The following is a 23036-nucleotide window of genomic DNA, read 5'->3' as shown; positions in this document are numbered from 1 at the left end:
AATAATAAATTGAGATGTTAATGGGCCTGATTCATAGGTTGTTTGCTTAGTAAGCCTCTATCACTCTCTTGCACTGGACTAGCTGTTCTCTTTGAGTTAAGTAAGTATCACACATTGGCCATTTCAAGGCTTTCAAGAATGAAATTTTTGTTTTTAAAACACTAACCTCCATGATAGAAAGAGAAAATCACACAGAATAAGAGGATTTCCACATACAGTAGACAGTGTCTCAAGAGAAGGAACTTGTAATTCCTGGGATTCCCAAGGCTTGGGAAGTAAGTATCCAAAGTTCTTTGCAAAGTACCATAAGATCAGACATGAAAATTAATTTGCATAACTTTGCCAAATGTGAACTTGCATCCGTGTGACTAATGAAACAGCGGAATCTGCTACGATGAATGAGCATTTCACACACAAGTAGTCCAGGACAGTCTAGCTGCCACCAAATGGAACCATAACAACTCAATTTCAATGCGAATGCATTACAGGGTGGAGCGGGCCCACACGCCAGTGCTCAGATGTGGCCTTTTTCTTTTTTCTCGAAGGGGACTCCAGTGATTCTGGAAACCTGTGCAACTGAGAGAAAGGCAAGGGTCCTCTTGGTTTCTATTTTTAACAACACTGTCCAAAGTGCTTAGTTTATGCCAATTTTCAGTGCCTATAAATAAAGACCTGCCTTTTTATTTAGGTAAGTAGGATCTTTAAAAAACCCAAATAGACTAACAATATTATTGTCCTTTTGACTAACAGAACGTCATCGACCTATTTATAATAGTTATCCTCTTTTTTCTTTTTCTTAGTTATTTTACTGGGGGAGGAAGTGCCATAATAAACAATGCTGTATGGGGACTACTCTTACTTGGAGATTACTCCAAGTAAGATTACTACTTGGAGGTACTGTGTACTATGTGGTACTGTGATTTGAACCTTGCAGCTCCCACATGTACAGCACATACTACAATCCTTTAAGTTATTTTCCCAGCCCTAAACAGGGCTATTGTAATTTTCATTATGTTACTGAGAGAATAGGTTAAGGTTCTATTTGTCCAATCTCATGAAGATGACCCTTAGGTTTGTCATGGGGCATTCTGAGTAAAACAGCATTTGCTGTGCAAGCACAGTCACAGAGAAGGGGTGGGAGTGGCAGCACTATGCTGCTGTCTCTTAACTTGTTTGTAGGTCCCCTGACTTGGAGGGTTTAAATTCTAATGCTAAAATATTTGAAGAGGCACGTTTTCAGGATCTGGTAGAAAAATATTAGTATAGCCTGTGAGCTAATATTTAATACCAAGAAACAGTTAAACCTACATAGGAAAACCATTTTCATCAAGTGCCAATAGAAAGAGCAACTGTAATTATAAATTTTCTGCTCAAGAGTTTTCCTGTTTATTTCTGTACCTTAGTACCAAGTTTATTAAGTACTAGGTAGGGTGCAAATTGTCGATTTCAACAATGCAGGAAATAATAAACTCACATGCAAATGATCAAAATCCAAACAAGATGGTTGGTAAGGTAAATTTCAGCTAATGAAAAGCATGTTCATTGGGATGACTCTCCCAATGCTTTCATACTAAAAATTAGCTAAATTTAGGGCCTGGAGAGAGAGCATAGTTGGTAGAGCATTTGCTTTGCACACAGTCAACCTGGATCTGAACTCTGGTATCCCATAGGATCCATCGAGCCTGCCAGGAGTGATTCCTGATTGCAGATTCAGGAGTAATACTTAAGCGCCGCCACGTATGGTCCCTTCACCCCCCATAAAAAGATAAACTTACATATTCCTGGGTGAAGTCTATAAGGTTTTGAAGATCAATGTCATCCCTGTATGCTCTAATGTTGTTGTTTATAAAAAAATACAGCTGGTCTTTGATCCAGTCTTTGAAAACAAACGCAAGAATCCCAGCAGTGAGCTCCAAGAAGAAAATAATTCCCAGGAACACAGAAAACTAAGACAAAAGATAACACACAGAGAACAGTTGTTAAGAGATATTTTGATCATATACATTAAAATGCTTCCTTTTACAAAGGTTTATCATTGGACTGGGTTGTTATATATGTCCAAGGAAGATCACTTCAAGTTATTCACAGAATATTACACTCCCAGAAAGGGTTTTTTAAAAATTCACTTTACAGGGGCCGGGCGGTGGCGCTAGAGGTAAGGTGCCTGCCTTGCCTGCGCTAGCCTTTGACGGACGCGGTTCAATCCCCTGGCGTCCCATATGGTCCCCCAAGCCAGGAGCAACTTCTGAGTGCATAGCCAGGAGTAACCCCTGAGCGTTACCGGGTGTGGCCCAAAAACCAAAAAAAAAAAAAAAAATTCACTTTACAATCACATAAGTAGCCAACAAAACCCATAGATAGACATAGAGACAGGAAGGTCTCCTTCAACCTGCAATTGCTCCTGAGTATTTTAAGATGTCATTTACCACCGTAGCCTTTGCTGTTTGTTGTATTTGTGTATGAAGAGGGAGAGGGTTGGTTTTTTTTTTCTTAGAGGGTCACACATAGTGATGCTCAGGGGTTACTCCTGGCTCTGCACTCAGGAATCACTCTCAATGGTACTGAGGGAAATAGGATGTCAGGGATAGAACCCAGATCAGCCCCAGACAAAGCAAGATAATGCCCTACCTACTAGACTATTGTTCCAGCCCCCACATATTTTCTTTTTGGTTTCAAATATAAATTTGATTCTCCTGTGGGCACTCTACCAAGAATAACAGTAAATACGTCCATCTTAGAAGAAGAGGTCAAAAGAGGATATAGAAAGGTGGCTCCCAGGGCCCCTGGGCTGAACTCCTAGTCCAGGGGACCAAGATCCCCCCAAACCTGGTGGGTCTTCAGGCCACGCCTGGTTAATCGGGCCCTGGGGGGAGGGGGGAGAAATCTCTCCCTATGCATCCCAAAACTACAGAGGCGCAGCTGGGCTCAGGACACCCCGCATGCCAGGATTTCTGGGTCTTTGACTGGTATGTTGGGGGCTCCGGGCAGGACAGCTAGCCACAGGGCCCCTGGGCTGAACTCCTAGTCCAGGGGACCAAGATCCCCCCAAACCTGGTGGGTCTTCAGGCCACGCCTGGTTAATCGGGCCCTGGGGGGAGGGGGGAGAAATCTCTCCCTATGCATCCCAAAACTACAGAACCGCACGGGGGCTCACGTCCCCGCGCGTACTTCATGTATTAAGAGTATTCCTTACTGTTATGTTACATGTTACGTATCCAGAATCTTAATTTTGTATTGTGCCCTTTCCCACATCCCTACAAAGCTCTTTTTTATTCCTTTACTCTCTACCCCCCCAAACATCTCTAATCTACATTACTCTTTTTAATCAGTAGTGTACAAGCCTTATCACAGACCAAAGCCTTGTATTGTATGTAACAACCCCAAACTGTTTCAAGATACATAAAATGGACACGTATTTCTTTAGAATATTTTGTGTTTTTTCTCTGACAGCTATAATTCTTACTAAATGTTGTCTTATATAGTGATGATTCTAACCACTTTTCATCTTCTCTTTTTGAGCTGTTTAACAAGGAATCTTAGAGAAAGAGTCCCCCAGATTAATGCTTATGATTGAACCATAATTGTTCTTATCACCCCCATATGCACAAAGAACACCACATGGCATTGCTCCTTTTTTGCATAGGCACATTAAAATGGGAAAATACTATACATATAAATAAGATCCTATTTAATAGAGATTGGTACAGACAAATATTATAGTGCAAAGGGACCTTACACCATGAACATTGACATAACGACCTGGCACAGACCTCAGAAGAAAGGGCATTTCCCTGAACCAGGGAAGCCATCCACAAAACACCCATGCTGGTCTATAGCATCACCTGGAAGCAATCCTCTACCAAGGAAGACTCTACACTTCTCAGACATTGTCCTGCTCAAAAGAGACTTCCATTAACACTGAGAAGACTTAACAACAACAACGACCTGCTTACAGGACAGGGCTCCCTGCGTTGCACTTTGACTGTGAGGTGAAACCAGAGGACGCTCCACATCCTGACTTCAATGTTGGATATACAGATTCCAGGATCTTTAATACAGAAGCTTGATACCAACAACAGAGACTGTGTGAAAAATAAAAGGGTGTTGGCACTACAGACAATGTCTTGGATTGGACGATCTAGCTAGCCTGAAGCCTAGAGTTGGTCTTGTGCCAGGAAACTTCAGGGGTCTGGTCTCTTTGTATTTAGGCCAAGATTATTTCTTTCCATGTCCCTCATATTTTGGTGGGCCTATGCAAACAACAATTGCCACTCTAACACCATTTTTGCTGTGCTCCTTTGACTCTAATCTTTAAAAAGAACCCACTTAAGATTTGAGGTTAACTTAAGCTAATATGCATGAATATGGAAATGTTAAAAAAATGCTATGCCTGTAATGTTTAAGGAGTTATGTAAGTTTTATGGCTTTAGATTGCCTTGTGTGCTGTTAAGAAATATTACAGTGTGTTACAAACTTAATGTTCTTTGGATGAAATTTCAAAGTTGGGATATCAGCAAGGGGACTTCTGAGAATTATGTTATGTACTGTCCTTCCATTGTAACTTCACCTTGCCCTCTTTCTTTGCATCCTTGTTCTCATAATTAAAAATAAAAAAAAAATTAAAAAAAAAAAAAAGAAAGGTGGCTCCAGTGTTCTACCTTACTTTGAGAATGTCTCAGAATAGTTTAAATATCACTGGCTTGCAGTCATAATTTCCTTTGTGCATATCAGCAGTATAGATAATAAGGAAGGCTACAGGGGCCCAAGTGATTGCTCAGCAGTAGGGTTGTTGCCTTGCACGCGGCAGACCCAGAACCTACCCCAGTTTGAACTCCGGCATTCCATATGGTCCCCTGAGCCTACCAGGAGTGATTTCTGAGCACAGAGCAATAACCTCTGAGCACCATCTGGTGTGGCCCCAAAACACCAAAAACATCAAAAAGAAAAAAAAAAAAAGGAAGGCTACAAAAAGGAAGTCAGTGAAGAGCAAACTTCCTCCTAACCTGGAGACACTTCCACAGAAGAATCCAAGAAGCTGTGGGCGACCATACACCCTCATATTCAATGGAACTCTGAATGAATTTTTCACCGCTGCCTGATTCAAGCCATAAGTTTGCTTAGCCCCGAGCCAAAAAGAAACTCTGCAAATAAATTTAGCCCGGCACACAGAATCTGGCTTAAACCAGATTCCTTAACCTTTCCATGGAACCTGTTTTTGTAACTGCTCTCAAAATTATAGATAGGTTTTTGTAAGGTTTAAACTGTAATCCTTATTGCTTGCACAAAAGAAAGATCTATTAACTATTTGTTTAAGGATTTGCTTCCCCTCCCCCCATCCTGCCAGGTTCCTCTTTATCCTTCCTGCCATCAAAATGTGTTTATGCTCCCATTGGTTAAAATCGTTGTACCTGTACAAATCTGATTGGTTTAAGTTTCAATCCTATGTTGCTGCTCCTCCCACTGAAGCAGGGCATAAAAGCCCTGCTCTCTCCCTCAATAAACCTCTTGACAGGAACTCAGCTTGAGCGCTTTATTAACTTCTACAGCTTAATTTTCTAGGTGTTCACAAAAGAGCTTAACACTCGCGAATTATTTGTAGCTGCCTTCTGCCTTCTGTCCTGGTTGAGAGAAAGCTGCTGGCTGGAAATCTCTCCCAGTAAAGGGCAGAAGCGGAGGCGGGTACAAGAAGCCTCATCCTAGTTGCATTAGACAAAATAGTCAAGATACTTTTATGTCTTGGCTTCACATTCTATCCTGAAATAGATACTGAGACTGTCGATGACTAGAGATAACAAAGGACGACTGGAAACAGGACACTAACAAAAGTGGCTCTGGAGTTCCCCAGCCAGAAGAGGCAGTAGCCTCGCTAGTCAGATGTCAGGGAGTCCATTCGTAATGGGTGCCAAACCAGTTCTAAAGGGAGGAAGAGCCCAGTGTATGGCAAAGTTTTAGATCATGAGATTCCAGACCCTCCAGCTTAGGCACCCAGATTCCCTGAGCTTCTGCTTATCTGTCTTGAATGAGTTTACTAAAAGCAAAATGTGTGTGTGTGTGTGTGTATGTGTGTATGTGCATATGCATGCACATGCCTGTGTATATGTATGTCTGTTTGGGGTCATACCAATAGTGTTCAGGACTTACTCCTGGCTCTGTGCCCCAGGATTGCTCCTGGCAATGCTTGGGGGGAAACATACCTACTGCTGTGAATGGAACCAGGATTGGTTGTAATGCAAGGCAAGCATCTTTCCTCTGTAGTATCTCTCTGGCCCTAAACAATTCTTAATCCTTAATTAATGATTAATTGATGGTGGTTATTAATTATTAATAATTCTTAATTATTATGGTAACAATGATTACTAATTAAGCTTTCATTAATCTAGGAAAAAAGAACAAGCCCCTTTCTGTTAGGCATTAATGTAGACATGTGAATGTGACAGCTACCATACTACCTACAGTCAGGAGTCACTTTAAAAATGCCCTGGTCTTTTAAAAACTAAAAAAAAAAAAAGCCCTGGTCAGTGAAGGGTCATACAGATGACAGTGACCCTACTAGGCTGAACTATACAGCCTCGAGGTGCTGTAGGCTGTGCCATCTATATTTGTTTTTATTTTAAATAATAATATATTTACATAAGCACCATGATTACAAGCATGTTTATAGTTGGGGTCAGTCATAAGAAAGAACACTCCCTTCAACATCCCACCACCAATGCCCCCCATTGAAGAAAATTCTTCCCTACCCCCTTGCCTGTCTTCAATATAATCATTCTATTTCTCTCATTCACTACCATTGTCATGATAGTTGTTAGTGTAGTTATTTCTTCATATCGTGGGCCAGTCCTACTTGCCCATATTTCTATTGTCTCTGAGTGTTATTACAATGTATTTTATTTTTCTTACATCCCATAGATGAGTCTGAGTATTTTGTGTCTATCTCTCTTCCTCTGACTTATTTAACTCAGCTTAATAGTTCCCATGTCCATCTATGTTTAGGAAAATTTCATGACTTCATTTTTCCCAATGGCTGAATAATATTCCATTGTGTATATGTTACAGTTTCTTTAGCCACTCATCTGCTGGCATCTGGGTTGATACCAGTCTGGCTACTGGAAATAGTGCTGCACTCAATATAGGTGTGCAGAGGCATTTTTATATTGTGTTTTTGTATTCCTAGGGCATATCCCTAGGATATTGATATTGTCCATATTGTCATATGGACACTCAATTTCCAGTTTTTTGAGGAATATCTGTATTGTTTTCCAGAAAGGCTGGACTAAGCGGCATTCGCACCAGAAGTGAATGAGATTTCCTTTCCCCCACATTCCCGACAGCACTGACTGTTCTTATTCTTTGTATGTGTGCCAGACTCTGTGGCATGAGATGATACCTAATGGTTATTTTGATTTGCATCTCCCAAATAATAAGTAATGTGAAATATTTTTCCATGTGTCTTTTGGCCATCTGTATTTCTTCTTTGAGGAAGTGTCTGTTCATTTCTTCTCCCCACTTTTTCATGGGATTAGTTTCTTTTCTTGTTAAGTTTTGTCAGTACCTTATATATCTTAGATATTAGCCCTTTATCTGATGGGTATTGGGTGAATAGTTTCTCAGATTCTGTGAGTGGCCTTTGTATCCTAATCACTATTTCCTTTAAGGTGCAGAAGCTTCTCAGTTTAATATAGTCCCATTTGTTTATCTCTGCTCCCACTTGTTTGGACAATGTTGTTTCTTCCTTGAAGATGCCTTTAGTTTCTATGTCATGGGAGTGTTTTACCTACGTGTTCTTTTATATAATTATAGTTTCAGGTCTGATATCAATGTCTTTAGTCCATTTGACCTTTATGCATGGTGTTAGATATAGGTCCAAATTAGCTTTTTTGCATGAGGCTGACCAGTTATCTCAACATCACTTGTTGAAGAGACTTTCAGTGCTCCATTTTGCTTTTCTTGCCACTTTATCAAAGATTAATTGATTGTAGGGCTGGAGAGGTAGCATGGAGGTAAGGCATTTGCCTTTCATGTAGGAGGTCATCAGTTTGAATCCCGGCGCCCCATATGGTCCCCTGTGCCTGCCAGGAGCAAGTTCTGAGCCTGGAGCCAGGAATAACCCCTGAGCACTGCCGGGTGTGACCCAAAAACCAAAAAAAAAAAAAAAAGATTAATTGATTGTACATCTAGGGAACATTGAATACTCAAGTCTATTCCATTGTCTTTATTCCAATACTATGCTGTTGTAATGACTATTGCTTTGTTATACAATTTAAAGTTGGGGAAAGTAATGCCTCCCATCTTCTTTTTCCTAAGTGCTGCTTTAGCTATTCATGGGTATTTATTGTTCCAAACGAATTTCAGGGGTGTTTGGTCCATGTTTTTGAAGACTGTCATGGGTATCCTTAGAGGAATTGCATAAAATCTGTACAATGCTTTGGGGAAAATTGCCATTTTAATGATGTTAATATTCCCAATCCATGAACAGAGTATGTGTCTCCATTTCCATGTATCCTCTTTTTTTTCTTGGAAGCAGTGTTTTGTAGTTTTCTTTGAAAAGGTCCTTCACGTCTTTAGTTAAGTTGACTCCAAAGAGGTATGATTGATGGGCCAGCATGTGGTCTATCCTGGAGAATGACTCATAGGCACTGAAGAAGAATGTGTATCCAGTTTTGGGGGGTGGAGAGCTCTCTCTCTCTCTCTCTCTCTCTCTCTCTATATATATATATATATATATATATATATTTATACACACACATACATACATACATACATATATATATTTATTTACTACTCCACTTTCTACCATTTCTCCTTTTAGATTTAGTATATTCTTGTTAGGTTTCATCCTGGTTGACCTATCAAGGGATGACCAAGTAGTGTGAGGTCTCCCACTATTATTGTGTTACTATTGATGTCTTCTTTCAGATTTGTCAATAGTTGTTTTAAATATTTTGCTGGTCCCTCATTGGGTGCATATCTGTTCAGGAGTGTGATTTCTTCCTGTTGTACATATCCCTTAATTAGTACTAAATGTTCATCTTTGTCCCTTACAACTTTTCTGAGTCTAAAGTTTGTGTCATTTGATATTAAAATAGTTACTTCAGCTTTTTAAGGGAGTTGTTTTCTTGGATGACTGTCCTCTAATCTTTGATTTTGAGTCTGTTTGTTCTGACTATTTATATGTATTTCTTGCAGGCAACAGAATGGTAGGTTCAGCTTTTTGATCCATTTTGCCACTCTGTTCTTTTAACTGGTGCATTGAGTCCAGTGACTAAATGAGAGAAATAATTGTCATGGGATTTAATATCATCTTTGTGTAGGAGTTTGGTGTGTCTCTTGGTCTGTCTTTTTTTAAAGTGCAGTTTTTCTTTTAAGGATGGTTTTGAATCTGCAAAGTTTCTGAGCTGTTTATCTGTGAAACTATATATATGCTTTTTTTTTTGGGGGGGGGGTCATACCCAGCAGCGCTCAGGGGTTACTCCTGGCTCTATGCTCAGAAATCACTCCTGGCAGGCTCAGGGGACAACATGGGATGCCAGGATTTGAACCACCGACCTTTTGCATACAAGGCAAACACCTTACCTCCATGCTATCTCTCTGGCCCCAAAACTATATATACTTTCTTCAAACCTCAAAATGAGTCTGGCAGGGTACAATATTCTAGGTGAAATAATCATTTCATTGAGTTTTGTCACTATATCCCACCACTGCCTTCTGGCCTTGAGAGTTTCTTGTGACAGGTCTGCTGTAAATCTTTTTTTTTGTGGGGGGTCACACCCGGCAGTGCTCAGGGGTTACTCCTGGCTCAAATCTCAGAAATCGCTCCTGGAAGGCTTGGGGGACCATATGGGATGCCGGGATTCGAACCACCATACTTCTGCATGCAAGGCAAACGCCCTACCTCCATGCTATCTCTCCAGCCCCTGCTGTAAATCTTTAGGATTCTTCTTTGAATTTAATTTTCCTTTTTGATCCTGCTGCTTCCCCTACCTGTGGGATTCCTCATTATGACTAGGATGTGTCTTGGGGTCCCTTTTTCTGGATCTCTTTTAGCTGGTACTCTTCCAGCATGCAGGATTTGGTTGTATGCAGTCATTTGCTCTGGAGCTTCTCTACAATGATGTCCTTGACTGTTGATTCTTCCTGGGTTTCCAGGTCTCCAATTATTCTCATGTTGTTTCTGTTAAGTTTATCAAAGACTTCATTTTTGCCTGTTCACATTCTTTGAGGACATTTTCCACTGTCTGATAGTTTGCTTTAAGGCTTTTATCCCATCTCTTCTGTTGTAGGAACTTGTTATGCATCTTATCTTCCAGCTCACTGATTCTATCCTCAGCTGCTGTTACTTCTGTTGGAGAGGCTTTCCAGTGAGGTTTTCATTTTGCCTACCAAGTTTTTCAGTCCTGTTATTTCAGTTTGGAGTTTTCTGATTTCTATTTTCATCTCCTCTTGATTCTTATTTGTGGTTCATTCAGTTTGATACATGCTTTCTTTGAGTTCTATGTGGATCTTCCATATTTTAATCTATGAACTCCTATCTGAGAGGCTAAATAGGTGGCAGGTATTGCAAGTCAGCCCCTGAAGAGGTTGACTGATGGAGGGATGGAGGATGAGGTCTTTCCCCTCCAGCTCGGAGCACGCGTCTGCCACCCTGTTCAGCCAGCGGTTCTGAGGTGAAGCGGTGGGTAAACAGCTCGCAGACAGACTTGTGGAAATATTAGCTTTATTCAGTGGACAAGACTGAAGTCCAAAGCCTCAGCATCAGTTCCAGCCAAAAGCCCCTCGCCTTCCACAGACCCTTGTTTTTAATCCCCCAGAATCGGGTACCACCCAATAGTGGAATCAGATACCACCCAATGGTGGAAGCAGAATCAGGTACCACCCTAGGGTGGGGGCAGAATGCCAGGTCACACCCTAGGGTAGGGCACAATCACCGATCAGGGTAGGGTCAGTAACATAATAATCCCCTAAAATATTTACATACACAACAATTCCCCCATTTGTTTAGGGTAGGGTCAGTAACATAATAATCCCATAAAATGTTTACATACGGCCCGGAGAGATAGCGCAGCGGCGTTTGCCTTGCAAGCAGCCGATCCAGGACCAAAGGTGGTTGGTTCGAATCCCGGTGTCTCATATGGTCCCCCGTGCCTGCCAGGAGCTATTTCTGAGCAGACAGCCAGGAGTAACCCCTGAGCACCGCCGGGTGTGGCCCCAAAACAAAACAAACAAAAAAATGTTTACATACATAATAGCAGGCACTTTTCAGGTAATCAGAGCTGCCATCTTCATTTTCTATGCATGGTGTTGGCTTGCAGTGTTTTCCCATTGTTGTGCTTGTAATGTGATGTTTTCTGTGTGTTGTGCTAGGGTTCACTGACTAGGAGCTATGTGCTAACCTATGGCATCAGTTCTCTTTATTTTCAATAATGGGCCCTTTTAAATTAAGGAGCTAATTTAGGAAAAATATATACTTATCTGCCTCTTCATTGAAACCTGGTATTTCCAATTTCAAATATAAAACTATATTAAAGATCTAGCCTTATAAGCTAAATATGAAAATCATACAAAAAATAATCCCTTGGGCCCGGAGAGATAGCACAGCGGCATTTGCCTTGCAAGCAGCCGATCCAGGACCTAAGATGGTTGGTTCGAATCCTGGTGTCCCATATGGTCCCCCGTGCCTACCAGGAGCTATTTCTGAGCAGATAGCCAAAAGTAACCCCTGAGCACTGCCAGGTGTGGCCCAAAAACAAAACAAAACAAAAAAATCCCTCATATAGGAGCTAAAAGTGAAAAATAACAATTGGTAATATAACATAGGTCCCAGTGAAGCAAACCTATAGAGATGAGCTGGGGAACTAGAAGCATCATCTATTCAAAGGGTGGAGTGTCCACGAGTCAAGATTAGCAACGACACATGTGGGGGGGTACAGATATTATTGCACAGGTGAGGAATGAGGTAATTGTGTTTGTGTATGTCTAAGTGAGAACTGAAATGATGGTGTAAGAGAAAGAGTTTGTATCAGAACTATAGCAATTGGTGTGCAGGGGTGTAGAAAGAAATGAGGTATTATAATTAGGCATTAGGAATACACGCACTGGGTTCTAAGGAAGAGGAACCTCCACTGTTTGTTTATGGGGACTAGTTCTGCTCTAAGCACTGGTTTTCAATGAAAATGTCCTAGAGGAGGTTATGTCAACAACTAGAAAAAGATGATGTTACAGGACAGTGTTCTTTCTGCAGTCTTTTCTCTTTCCATTCTGAAGGATGGCGGTGAATACCACAGTAGAGGGGGCTGTAGCAAAGGCTCCAAAGGCAAGTTCCAGTTACATAGGCACTTGGTGAATTGATGGATATGAAAATCAAATTATTGAGATACACACATGTCCACTCTTTTAGAAAACATTTCCAGAGGCTTGAGAGAGACTGTACAATGATGGGTAGGGTGCTTGCCTGGCACACGCCATCTTGATTCAATTCCCAGCACCATAAAGGTATCCCCAAGCTGCTGAGTGATCCTTGAGCACAGAGACAGGAGTGAGTGAGTTCTGAGCACTGCTGAGTGTGGTCCAAAAATCAAAAAGAAAAAAAAAATTTCTGAAGGAAAGGTTTTCACCTTTTTCTCTCCTGGCCATACATACTATTTATAATCTGGTAAAACACATTCTCCTCAAATATTCATGCAAACAGTATTCACACCATTACCCTGAAATGGATCTATTACACTGATCATACAAAGGAGAACTTTGTACTGACAGAGAACAAGAGTGATTTGTTTTTTTACTGTTTCACACATTCACTAAACCTAATTGCTTAACAAATTTAATTTGAGAAAGTCACATAGCTATAGTACTTATGTCTAATTTTTCTAAACCACCTACCTGGACATCTCTTAAAAGTGGAGGAAGTCATGTAAACAAAATTTCTTAGGGGTATGTATATATATTTTAACATATATCTTAACCCTAACTATATTTAAGGGATCTTAAAAAACAAACAAACAAAACCCAAAAACCTCCGAGGAAGTCCTGGTACAAACTGGGATGATTTAGATCTTCTGAAGGAAACATACCACCTGGGCTAGATGTCACCAGTATCTCCAGTACAGCTCACTCTTGTCTAGAGATAGGTTATCCTGCTAATGGAAGGTAAGTGCTTGACTTTCAAGCCAAGAGCAAAAAAGTGTTACTTACAAACTTGAGAAGAAAGGTGTTTTCCCGTAGAGCTCCAATGCACCCAGCAAATCCCAAAATGAACATCACTCCTCCTACCACAAGGAAAAGCCAGACAGGGTCAAAGCCGCCGAGATCAGTGATAGAAGAGATGTTGGAGAGAACTCCCTGGAAGGAAAGAAGAATACAACAGGCCCCAGAGTGCAAGATCAATTATCTACTGTGAATAGATGATTACAATAGTGTATTATCTCCAAAGAAAAAACTTCAGATGGAATATGATTACGAGGAGTGATCAATACTCAAGAGTTATTGAAAAAAATTCAAAAACAAATGGGAAAACTCCTTTCTTTTCAAGGAATTTAGATGGTCCCATCTTCTGGTAAAACTACATAAAAGAAAATAAATGGCTCCTAAGAAAATGCCATCAGTTCTTTCATGGACATGTGGGTGCTATCTTAATTTCTATAGATCTAAATATAAGTGATGTGAACAAAACCATCCCTTCCCACACTTGGAAGAAGAGGTCATTCTAAGCTTCAGAACAGGCAAATGACAAACATGCACCACCTTTAAGACCTTTGCATTTCTCTAGAAATTAGATGAGCCAGAAGCTTTAAAGCTAACACTAAAGTTCATTTCCAATTTAAGGCCCAAATATATTCCAAAGAAATAAGCATCACATGATCTAACCTTAGTTTTGCAGAATACTCCATGAAGCTTATATCCATTTCCTACTTCGACATTTGTCAAGCACTTCAATCATTAGAATTATTTCCTTTCTTAAGTTATTTACAAACTTTATATAGGATAAAAAATATCTGAACTTATCCAGATTTCATTTTCTTATCTCATTGTTTGTGTTGAGCTGTCAAATATCCAAGCATCAAGGAATTATTAACTATAAATAATATTTAATGATTGTATTTCAAAGCACTCTCAATATCTATCTAAAAAGAGAAGAGTATTTTCATGGGATTAAATCTTTTAACTTGGTCCTTAAAAACGAATTTTTGTGGTTTGAGGATCATATCCAATAATGTACAGGGGCTGCTACTAGCTCTGTCGCCCTCAGCAGTCTCAGGGTGCCCTGTGATACCCAGGTGAACCCAGGGCTTTCATAAGTAAAGCATGTGATTGTCTGACTAATTTATCTCTATGGCCCTCCTCTCATTTATATATAAGGTCAATAAAGCCAAACTTGTTACAGAGCCAATAACTTGTGTATATATTGCAAGAAAAATACCAGTGTGAAAACGTATCTCCAGTACTATGCTCACAGCCAGCTTCATCACAATAGACAAGATATAGAAACAGACTAAGTAGATGAATAAAGAATGTATGGTATAAATAGCAGAACAGAAGAAATTTTCCAATACACGAAAAACATGTTTATTGATACAATGGAAAGATTAGTGGTGAATGATGTGGATATAAAATGGGCAAAAGTAGTCGAAAGTCACAATTAGCAAAATCAAGTCATGGGTCCATAATATTTTTTGAACATAAAAAATTAAAAAGAAATTACTATTCAAAGGTAAAAGAACCAGAACTGGTCTCAGTAGGTAGATTTTTTTTTTTGAAGTAAGCAAACTTTTTATTGAAGCTTAAATTGTGGTACAGAATTACATTTCAACTGATTTAAGTCCAACACCATGAAGAGAAAATTTATGGCACCAGAAATTTCCCTCCTTGATCATACATAACCATACTAGAATTTTAAGACTATTCAATCTATAGTTTTCGTTCTTCTAAGCTTTGTTCCATAAAAATCTGTGTAGTCTTAACATTAGATATAAATCTTAATTCTATTAAGAGAAAAAAATTAGACCTCAAAGCCAACAATGTCATCAATTCAGCTGGGACACTGTCTTAAACAAAAATCCACTTTCAGCATTGGTCCTCAACAGTACCAAATTCGTGAGTACTGTGTACTAGTTATATAATCAAGCTCAAACTATTGATCAAAAGCTTCTTTAATGAAACTTTCCATCAACAATTTACTTAAAGCAAGCTCAAAGTGTACCACCACTTGATTTCACACCAAGTAGATTTTATGCTTAGAAACACTAAAAAAAAAAGTGTTTCATTTAAAAATACGGAAGGAAAATACCATTGCATCAAATCCAGAAATATCAAATTCAGGTAACTCGGCGTTTTCTCATTTGTTTAACCTCGGTATTTGCAAGAATACTTAAAAGTACCCGACCTTCAAATGCCTGTATTTCTAGTTATTTTCCATTGACCACTTGAACTTTTTCGGTTTTATAGACAGCATTGAGTAAACTGTGTATGTTGGAATAACATCAATAAATCCTCCTTCTGGTCAATAATCAACTTAATTCTATGAACATGGTGAAGAAACACAACAACAGTCAGAAGAAAACTATCAAAACAATCAAAGTCGGAACAGTCACAAGATGACAAAGAATGATCCTGCTTTAATCCAAAGTTTATATCGTTACTAATGGAAATTAGTTGAAATGGCTGCTAATGTGAATAACCTGTGCTGAGTTATTAAATAGAACCGTTCTCTTAAACCTCCCTAATGATAATTTTCTTACGTGTCAGAAATGAAACAGTATCTATAAAAGCTAGTATCTTTACTAGGTGAGCACAGAATAGAATGTTTCCACACAGCTCTCACTGTAAATGAAAATCAAATCTGTCTTTCTTGCTAATCTATGATGGTTTTCTGCTTTATTTGCACTTTTGCTAGGTGGCCACACCCAGCTGAGGGGGGTCACACCTAACTCTGAACTCAATGATTACTCCTAGTGGTGCAGGGGAATCCAATGTAGTACTGGAAAATGAACAAGGGTTGACCACCTGAAAGACAAGCACCCTACCTGCTGTACTATCATCTGGTAAATTTGTTCTGTACCAGCTTCCCAAAGAGTCAGTACCAATTAAAATAAAGTAAAAAAAAAATCTCTTGACCTTGAAAATGAAGTTCAGATTCCAAGCCCTCCCCATCCTGGGTTGACATTAGTATATATCCACAGTGTAAAAGTGTATTGCTTTATTGGGGTGGAGGAGGGAAAAAGGAAAAGTGGTGGGGATAAAGAAGTCAATTAAAGGAATACAAATATAGGAAGCAATGTTACAACAGTAATACACAATAGTCGGCAATCATTTTCTTAAGAGGACTCGATTCATGGAAGAAAACTTTTAATTGCTGTTGCAAAAACATCTGTTTGAAGTAGAAACTGGTTTCAATATTAGTAGAGAATAGAAAGTGGAGGTAACTAGATGTAAAAATCCTGGCAGCATACTAAAACAGTCCCAGGCAGTTAGGCTGAGGCCAACACCTAGTGAGGACGAAAGCCTTGTCTGTGGGGGATTTTGGATGATATCTGGAGGAATATTACACTGTGCATAAACCAAATTGAATTGTTTCCACAAGTGTTGTAATGTTTTATATAATAAAAGTTTTCTACATGCACTTCAATTTCACAGCAAGAGTGGCATAGAATACCTAAACATAGGAGAGAGCATTCATGCAAGATATCTAACTCCTTGATATAATAATGCATACAATTCAAAATGATCACACTATCTTTACATCTAGGGCTTTCTGCAACTACAAGGTGGTGGTTATTGAAAGCATGGCCCCTGGTATCAACATCTAAAAAGCAGCCACCACCTTCTATGTGCGTTTTCTTTTTGCGTTTTTTCTTCATTTCTCTTAATCAACTCTGCTGTTGCTGCTTTTTAGCGAAACTGGTAAAAACAAAATTGTAATCATTAAACATAGCACTCTGGCAATCAAGACGTTTAAAACCTTCAATCTTCTGGGGCGAAGAAAGCACTGTGCGACATTTAGAACTCTGATTTACAAACAGGGTGGTCACAAATTTTCCTGGCTTGAAGACTTCCACCACTTTCCTAATCAGGTCATCATAAGCGGTCTGACTTAAGTTTGTTTCAAAGCTAACATAAGAGAATTCTGGTTCTGGAGTGATGTGAATAGTCCAGTAAGTTCCATCCGATTTCATTCCATTCATTGAATACCCACAAGGATTGAATAGTGTGGCATCAATGACAGAACCTGGTATCAGGTCACAAATTCCACTCTCACGAGTGACATCCTTTGCAGTAACACCATCTTTCATGTAGAACTGGTCCATAACTGCTGGGTCAAGCTCACTCATCAGGATTTCCAGGGTTTGATCTGGCTGACTGATTACCCGACTCTCTGGGAAATCCAAAGTATATAAGTCCCAACAGTCAGAATTCATACGTCCCATACAATATGCTGCTCCATTGGGGAAAATTGCATTAAGAAACTCTATTTCTTCCTGGAAATTCCGGTGTGGGTACCCTTGGTGAGAAGGCTTCATGAAATTCTTACGAGAATAAGGGAAGCTTTGAATCGAGTCAAACCCACTGTAATCCCCAGCAAGTTTCAACAGGGGAACCAGTGCTTTCAGCAAGAGGGTGGTACCACATGTCTTCAAAATGAAACGTCTCTTGGAGACAAACATGCTACGCTCACTGAGTACATAAGCTTCCTGCTTGTCAGTTTTTGTCACACTTATGATTGAACATTGCACATCCTTCAAAAGTGTGTCCCACTCGGATCATTTCCCCTCCACACTTCAGCTAAGTGGCAACTGCCTTCTCCAGGCTCCTTGCAGAATTCTACACCATCTCGGCATGTTGTTTCTGGTGTTCTAGGAACTTCTGTTAAAATCTGTTCATTGTTGCTCCAAAACACGGTTAAAATCATCGGCATCATCGCTGCGCGGCTCCAAGGCGCCTCCGCCGCCCGACAGGCCGCGCGCCGGCCTCCGCGCTCCGGGCTCCGGCCGCGACGACGCGACGGCTGCCGGCTGCGGGTGCCGGCTGCCTGCACGGCCCAGCCCGGCCCGAGCCTCGCTAGCGCCGCCGCCGCCGCCGCGCCGCGCCGCGCTGCGCAGCTGGGTGGTAGATTAAGATGGGGGCAAAGACAACTGAACAAAGGTGGAAGTGAGCACTATGGGGAAAGGTTCTTGAAGGAATGTGCTATGCATGAAATTATGTCATTAACGGTATTGTAAGATACAGCAAGAGTGGAGGCAGCATCTGGAAAGCATGTTGCCCCCAGCTGCGCAGACCCCGCCTCCAAGAGTGAAGCCTGCTTTCCCCTTCCTTCCATAGTGGCACCAAAGCACATGGCCCCCAAGTGAGCAGCCCAAGAGGGAGAGCAGTGGTGCCTGGAAAGTACATGGTCTAGGTGAGCAGATCCCTGCCATAAAGGACAGAGCCAAAGAAACATGGCCACAGAGAGAAGCCAATGAACCCCAACATGACGCCTACAAAACACAACATTGCAAGCATTGCAATAGGGAAAAATGCAGACCTCCACCATGCTTAGAGAATGAAGATGGTAGCTCTGATGACATGAAAAGAACTTAGCCTCTCAGATAAGGACTTGAGAAAAGAAATATGGAAGATCCTCATAAAATGCAAAGAAACCATGGAACAAACGGAATGAACCACAAATAAGAATGAAGAGGATATTAAAGTATAAATAAGAAAACTCCAAACTAAAATAACAGGACTGAAAACTTGGTAGTGAAATAAAAACCTCAGTGGAAACCTCTCCAACAGCAACAATGGGCAGAGGACAAAATCAATGAGCTGGAAGATGAGATGTATAATAACTCCATATAACAAAACAGATTGAAAAAGAGCCTTAAAGCAAACGATCAGGCAGTGGAAAAAATCATCAAAGAATGTGAACAGACAAAAATACAAGTCTTTGATAAATTCAACAGAAACAATGTAAGAATCATTGGAGTCCCAGAGACCGAGGAAGAAAATCCCCAGGAAGAATCAATAGTCAAGGACATCATTGCAAAGAAACTCTCAGAGCTAAAGAGTGCATGCAACCAAATGACACATGCCCAGAATTCCGGCAAAAAGAGATCCAAAGAAAAGCACCCCAAGACACATTTAATCTCAATGATCCTACTTTAGCACAATCTAGGTTACATAAAGCTCATACTGTCAGTTTCTTTTTAGGAAAGGAACTTCGATTCATAAGCATGGCGGATGATACTACACAGGGAAGACATCTCTTATAGTCCTCACCACCACACTGTGTAGCACTACAGACATGAAAACTAGGCGTATCCTAAAATGCTTCAGCCACTATCTAACCCTGAAAGCTTCATTTAGCAAAGATCACCCCTGTCATTGACGAAGTGCTTAGCAATGGGAAAACCTGCCAACCCCGAGACACAGGCCCAATTTCTTTTTTTTTCTCTTTTCCCTCTTCTTTCACTTATTTTTTTTTACCTCTTATCCTTTCCCCCTTTCTTTCTCTAATTTATAAGTTAGCTGTATATTTATTTTCTTAGTTAAATTATTTATTAGGTGCTCAGATCCATCCAATGAGGGTCAGGCCTCCGATAACAACTTATAAATAGATCTCTAATGTCTGTCTATATGTGGACAAGAATTTGTATACAATGGACTCCTTGTCAGCCAAACCTATATTGTAGACAATCCATGCCTATAGTGTATATAGCCCCTCTTATATATTATCCATCCCCTCTTCAGAATTTCCTCTATCCTTCCATCCCCCCAATTCTTATTGTTATCTCTTCCTATTTAACCCTCTTTACCCTCAGCTCTTAACTCAGCAGGTACCAAGTCTGACCTCCTGCCCCAATAAGCTAACATCCAGCTCCCAAAGCAAAAGAACACCCTCTTGGTCCCAAATCTAATGCTCCGACAAGAAGTTACAACCACTAAGCCTGCTGGCTCATTTTATGTGGCCCTTCTTTTCACACACCCCCAAATGCGGACTGTTGCATGCTACTGAATTCAGCTCCAGAATGACCCCCAGTCCAAGGACACTACCTGATCCCTTACTGCTACGAACCACTTCTTAAACTCAACAAGACTATGATGTGGCATGAAAAAGTACCCTGGACCTCCCCTCCACAAGAATATCTCAAAAGACTTAATAGGATGTCTATAATTTCCTTGTATGTTCAATACCGGAATAGTTATACTGCTTAGTGTGTTTCTTTTTAAAGAAACAGGTAGCCTCCTCCATCCTTTTTTAATTGTTAATTTCTTAATTTTTTAAATATTATTAGCACCAACAATGGAATATGGCACCGTTCCCTTTTGCATAGGCATAATAAAAAAGGGGGGAAATCTTATATATAGAACAAACTCTTACCTACTAGGGATAAGAGCCCTTACATACCTCTCACATTGAACACGTATCGTGAGGACCCAACTCCATCTGATCGAACAGCAATCCCAAAGACCCAACACAGCTCCCTATAACAGCACCAGAAACCAAATTTCCTCTAGGGAATACCACTAATACTGCTCTGGCACAAATTTGTGACAGGCTGATACAACCTGATAATCAGGAAACAGCAAAAACTTGATCCAAGAAAGATGGCCCTATAGCATCACTTAACGATAAGATGAAATCAGAAGACATGCGGTCCTTTGATCTGTGCAAAAACCAAGATTACTAATCATAGAAGATGGACTATGACAACCACGAGTGGGCAGAAGCTTTCCTGAGACCAATAAGAAATATCCTCGTCTATGCTTTGGCCTAGGATTTGTACAAAACCCAAAATTTCTAATCCCAGAATTCTGACATTGACAACTGACTGAGCAGAACTTCTGGTGCCACAAGGAAAGACTCTATCCTAGGCTTTTACCTACAATCTGTGCAAAAACCAATACCACTAATTACGGAAGACAAACTACAGAAGCGTGACGGAACAGATCTTCTAGAACCATAACAAAAGACTCTGACCTAGACGTTGTTCTATGACCCATTGAAATACCAAGATCTCTAGTGACAGAGAACTGAGTTTGTCATTCACAACTGAGCAGAAAGTATCCTGGAACCATAAAAAAGACCTTGGGTTCAAGAATGAGTGTGTATGGAGCCCGTAGTTGCTCCCATGACAGTATGCTTTAAGGGTGGAGAAACTGTACCTCCTAGGCCAAGGGAATTCTTCTCTAACTCCCCCAATACTTATTGTGCCTATGCAAAAAAACCAACAAAAACAACTCCCCTAAAAACAAACAAACAAAAAACCCACAAAGCCTTGTCACACCAGACCTTCTCCCCCGCCCCCAGTTTTTTTTCTTGTGGTTATGGTTTAGGGGATGATTTTTTTTTTTTGTCATTGCTTGTTCTGTTTTTTTTTTTCCCCTTGTTTTTCCTTTTATTTTTTTATTTTCTTCGTCTGAAATGATATTTATAGCCTCTAGATGGATCCCCAGTGTTTTTTTTATCTTCTTCCTTCCTTCCTTCCTTCCTTCCTTCCTTCCTTCCTTCCTTCCTTCCTTCCTTCCTTCCTTCCTTCCTTCCTTCCTTCCTTCCTTTCTTTTTTCTTTTTTTCCTACCTTTCCTTTTCTTTCCTTTTTCCAACAGAACCACAGAACTTAAACGAGAGTTCTCCCTTATAACTTGAGGGGGGAAAATGTATGGTACAGGGAATAGTCGTATGAATATTGAGTGGAAATAAAAAATGATCAGACTTAAACACCAAACCCAAAGTCAACGATAGCAGAATTAATACCCAATTTACAGCAAGCTCTCACACTAGCAGTCCAAGGGGTAAAAGGGGGCAAAGATATGGGATGCATACTAGGAACAGGGGTGTTGGGAGGACAACACTGGTGGTGGGAATGGCACTAATTCTTGTAATTCACTTTGATCACAATAAAAATTATTTAAAAAAACATAATTCCATAAACTAAAGAGTATAGAAATTGTACAAACTATTTTTCAGATCATAATGAACTGAAATTAGAAGTAAATTACAAACAGACATAGAGGAAAAATTTTAACACCTAGAGATAAAACAGCTCATTGCTGAAAAACTAGTGGTCAGCGACAAAATCAGATAAATAAAAATATTTCTAAAAACAAACAAAAACAGAGACACAAATGATCATATTATGTGGGACGCAACAGAAGCAGTACTAAGAAAAATTTATAGCTTTAAAAGCACTCATGAGAAAGAAGGGGCCTGCATAAATAATGGCACAGCTTATAAAATTGGAAAGTGATTAACAAAATGAACCAAAATAAGGCAGACAGAAGAAAATAATAAAGCTTAGGGCAGAAATCAATAAATAAAAAAATCCACAAAACAATCCAAAGATCAATGAATGCAAGAATTGGTTCTTTGAAAAAATAACCGAGATTGATAAACCACTAGCAAAACTCAGAAAGGAGAGAGAGAAACCCAATAAAACAAATTAGAAATGAAAGGGGGAAGATTACTATAGGTACTACAGAAATTCAAAGGGTAATCAGAGACAAGAAACTCTATGCCAAACAAAACATAACAACAACAACAACAAAACAAGAGAACCATGAAGAAATGAAGAAATTCTTAGATACTTATTTCCCAAGGTTAAACCAAGAAGATATAATGTATCTGAACAGATCCACCACTATTGATGAAATTAAAATGGTAATCAAGTCTTCCCCAAAACAAAAGCCCTGGCTCAGATAGATTCCCTAACGAATTCTTTAAAACCTTTCAAGAGGACCTACTACCACTTTCAGGTTCTTCCAGGAAATTGAAGAAACAGAAACACTCCTAAATAGTTTGTATGAAGCTAACATCACCTTGATACCAAAAGGAGACAGAGATACCATAAAGAGAGAGAGAGTGAGAGAGCACGAGAGAGAACGAACTACAGACCAGTATCCTTGATGAACACAGAGGGAAAGATCCTCAACAAAACCATTGAAAATAGGATCCAACGTCTCATCAAGAAGTTCATACATCATGACCAAGTAGAATTCATCCCAGAGACACAAGATGGTTTAACTTATGCAAGTCCATACCACATACCACATCAACAACTGGAAAATAAAA

General features: G+C 39.9%; 2 protein-coding genes across 4 annotated transcripts in view; both read right to left on the bottom strand.

Annotated features, from left to right (window-relative positions):
- TSPAN5 (tetraspanin 5) overlaps positions 1–23036 on the bottom strand; it is a 206086-nt gene that overhangs the window by 6179 nt on the left and 176871 nt on the right. For 2 of the 3 annotated variants that reach the window (XM_049785304.1, XM_049785305.1), the window contains exons 3-4: positions 13189–13335; positions 1776–1946 (exon numbers count right to left, since the gene is read on the bottom strand). In XM_049785304.1, coding sequence (XP_049641261.1) covers positions 1776–1946; positions 13189–13335 — 318 coding nt within the window. The remainder of the gene's footprint in view (positions 1–1775; positions 1947–13188; positions 13336–23036) is intronic. The other variant, XM_049785306.1, reaches the window with a different exon arrangement.
- Positions 16175–17734, bottom strand: LOC126025522 (S-adenosylmethionine decarboxylase proenzyme 1-like). Its single transcript, XM_049785321.1, has one exon. It carries the CDS (start codon positions 17652–17654, stop codon positions 16860–16862), a length of 795 nt encoding a protein of 264 aa, XP_049641278.1. The 5' UTR covers positions 17655–17734; the 3' UTR covers positions 16175–16859.

The sequence above is a fragment of the Suncus etruscus genome, chromosome 13 (genome assembly GCF_024139225.1).
Source record: "Suncus etruscus isolate mSunEtr1 chromosome 13, mSunEtr1.pri.cur, whole genome shotgun sequence".
NCBI classification, from domain to species: domain Eukaryota; kingdom Metazoa; phylum Chordata; class Mammalia; order Eulipotyphla; family Soricidae; genus Suncus; species Suncus etruscus.
This window is presented reverse-complemented; position numbering and strand designations above follow the sequence as displayed.

What these genes read in the sequence shown, in the direction of transcription:
- LOC126025522 (XM_049785321.1), bottom strand. Translation starts at nt 17,654, where the DNA reads ATGTTTGTCTCCAAGAGACGTTTCATTTTGAAGACATGTGGTACCACC.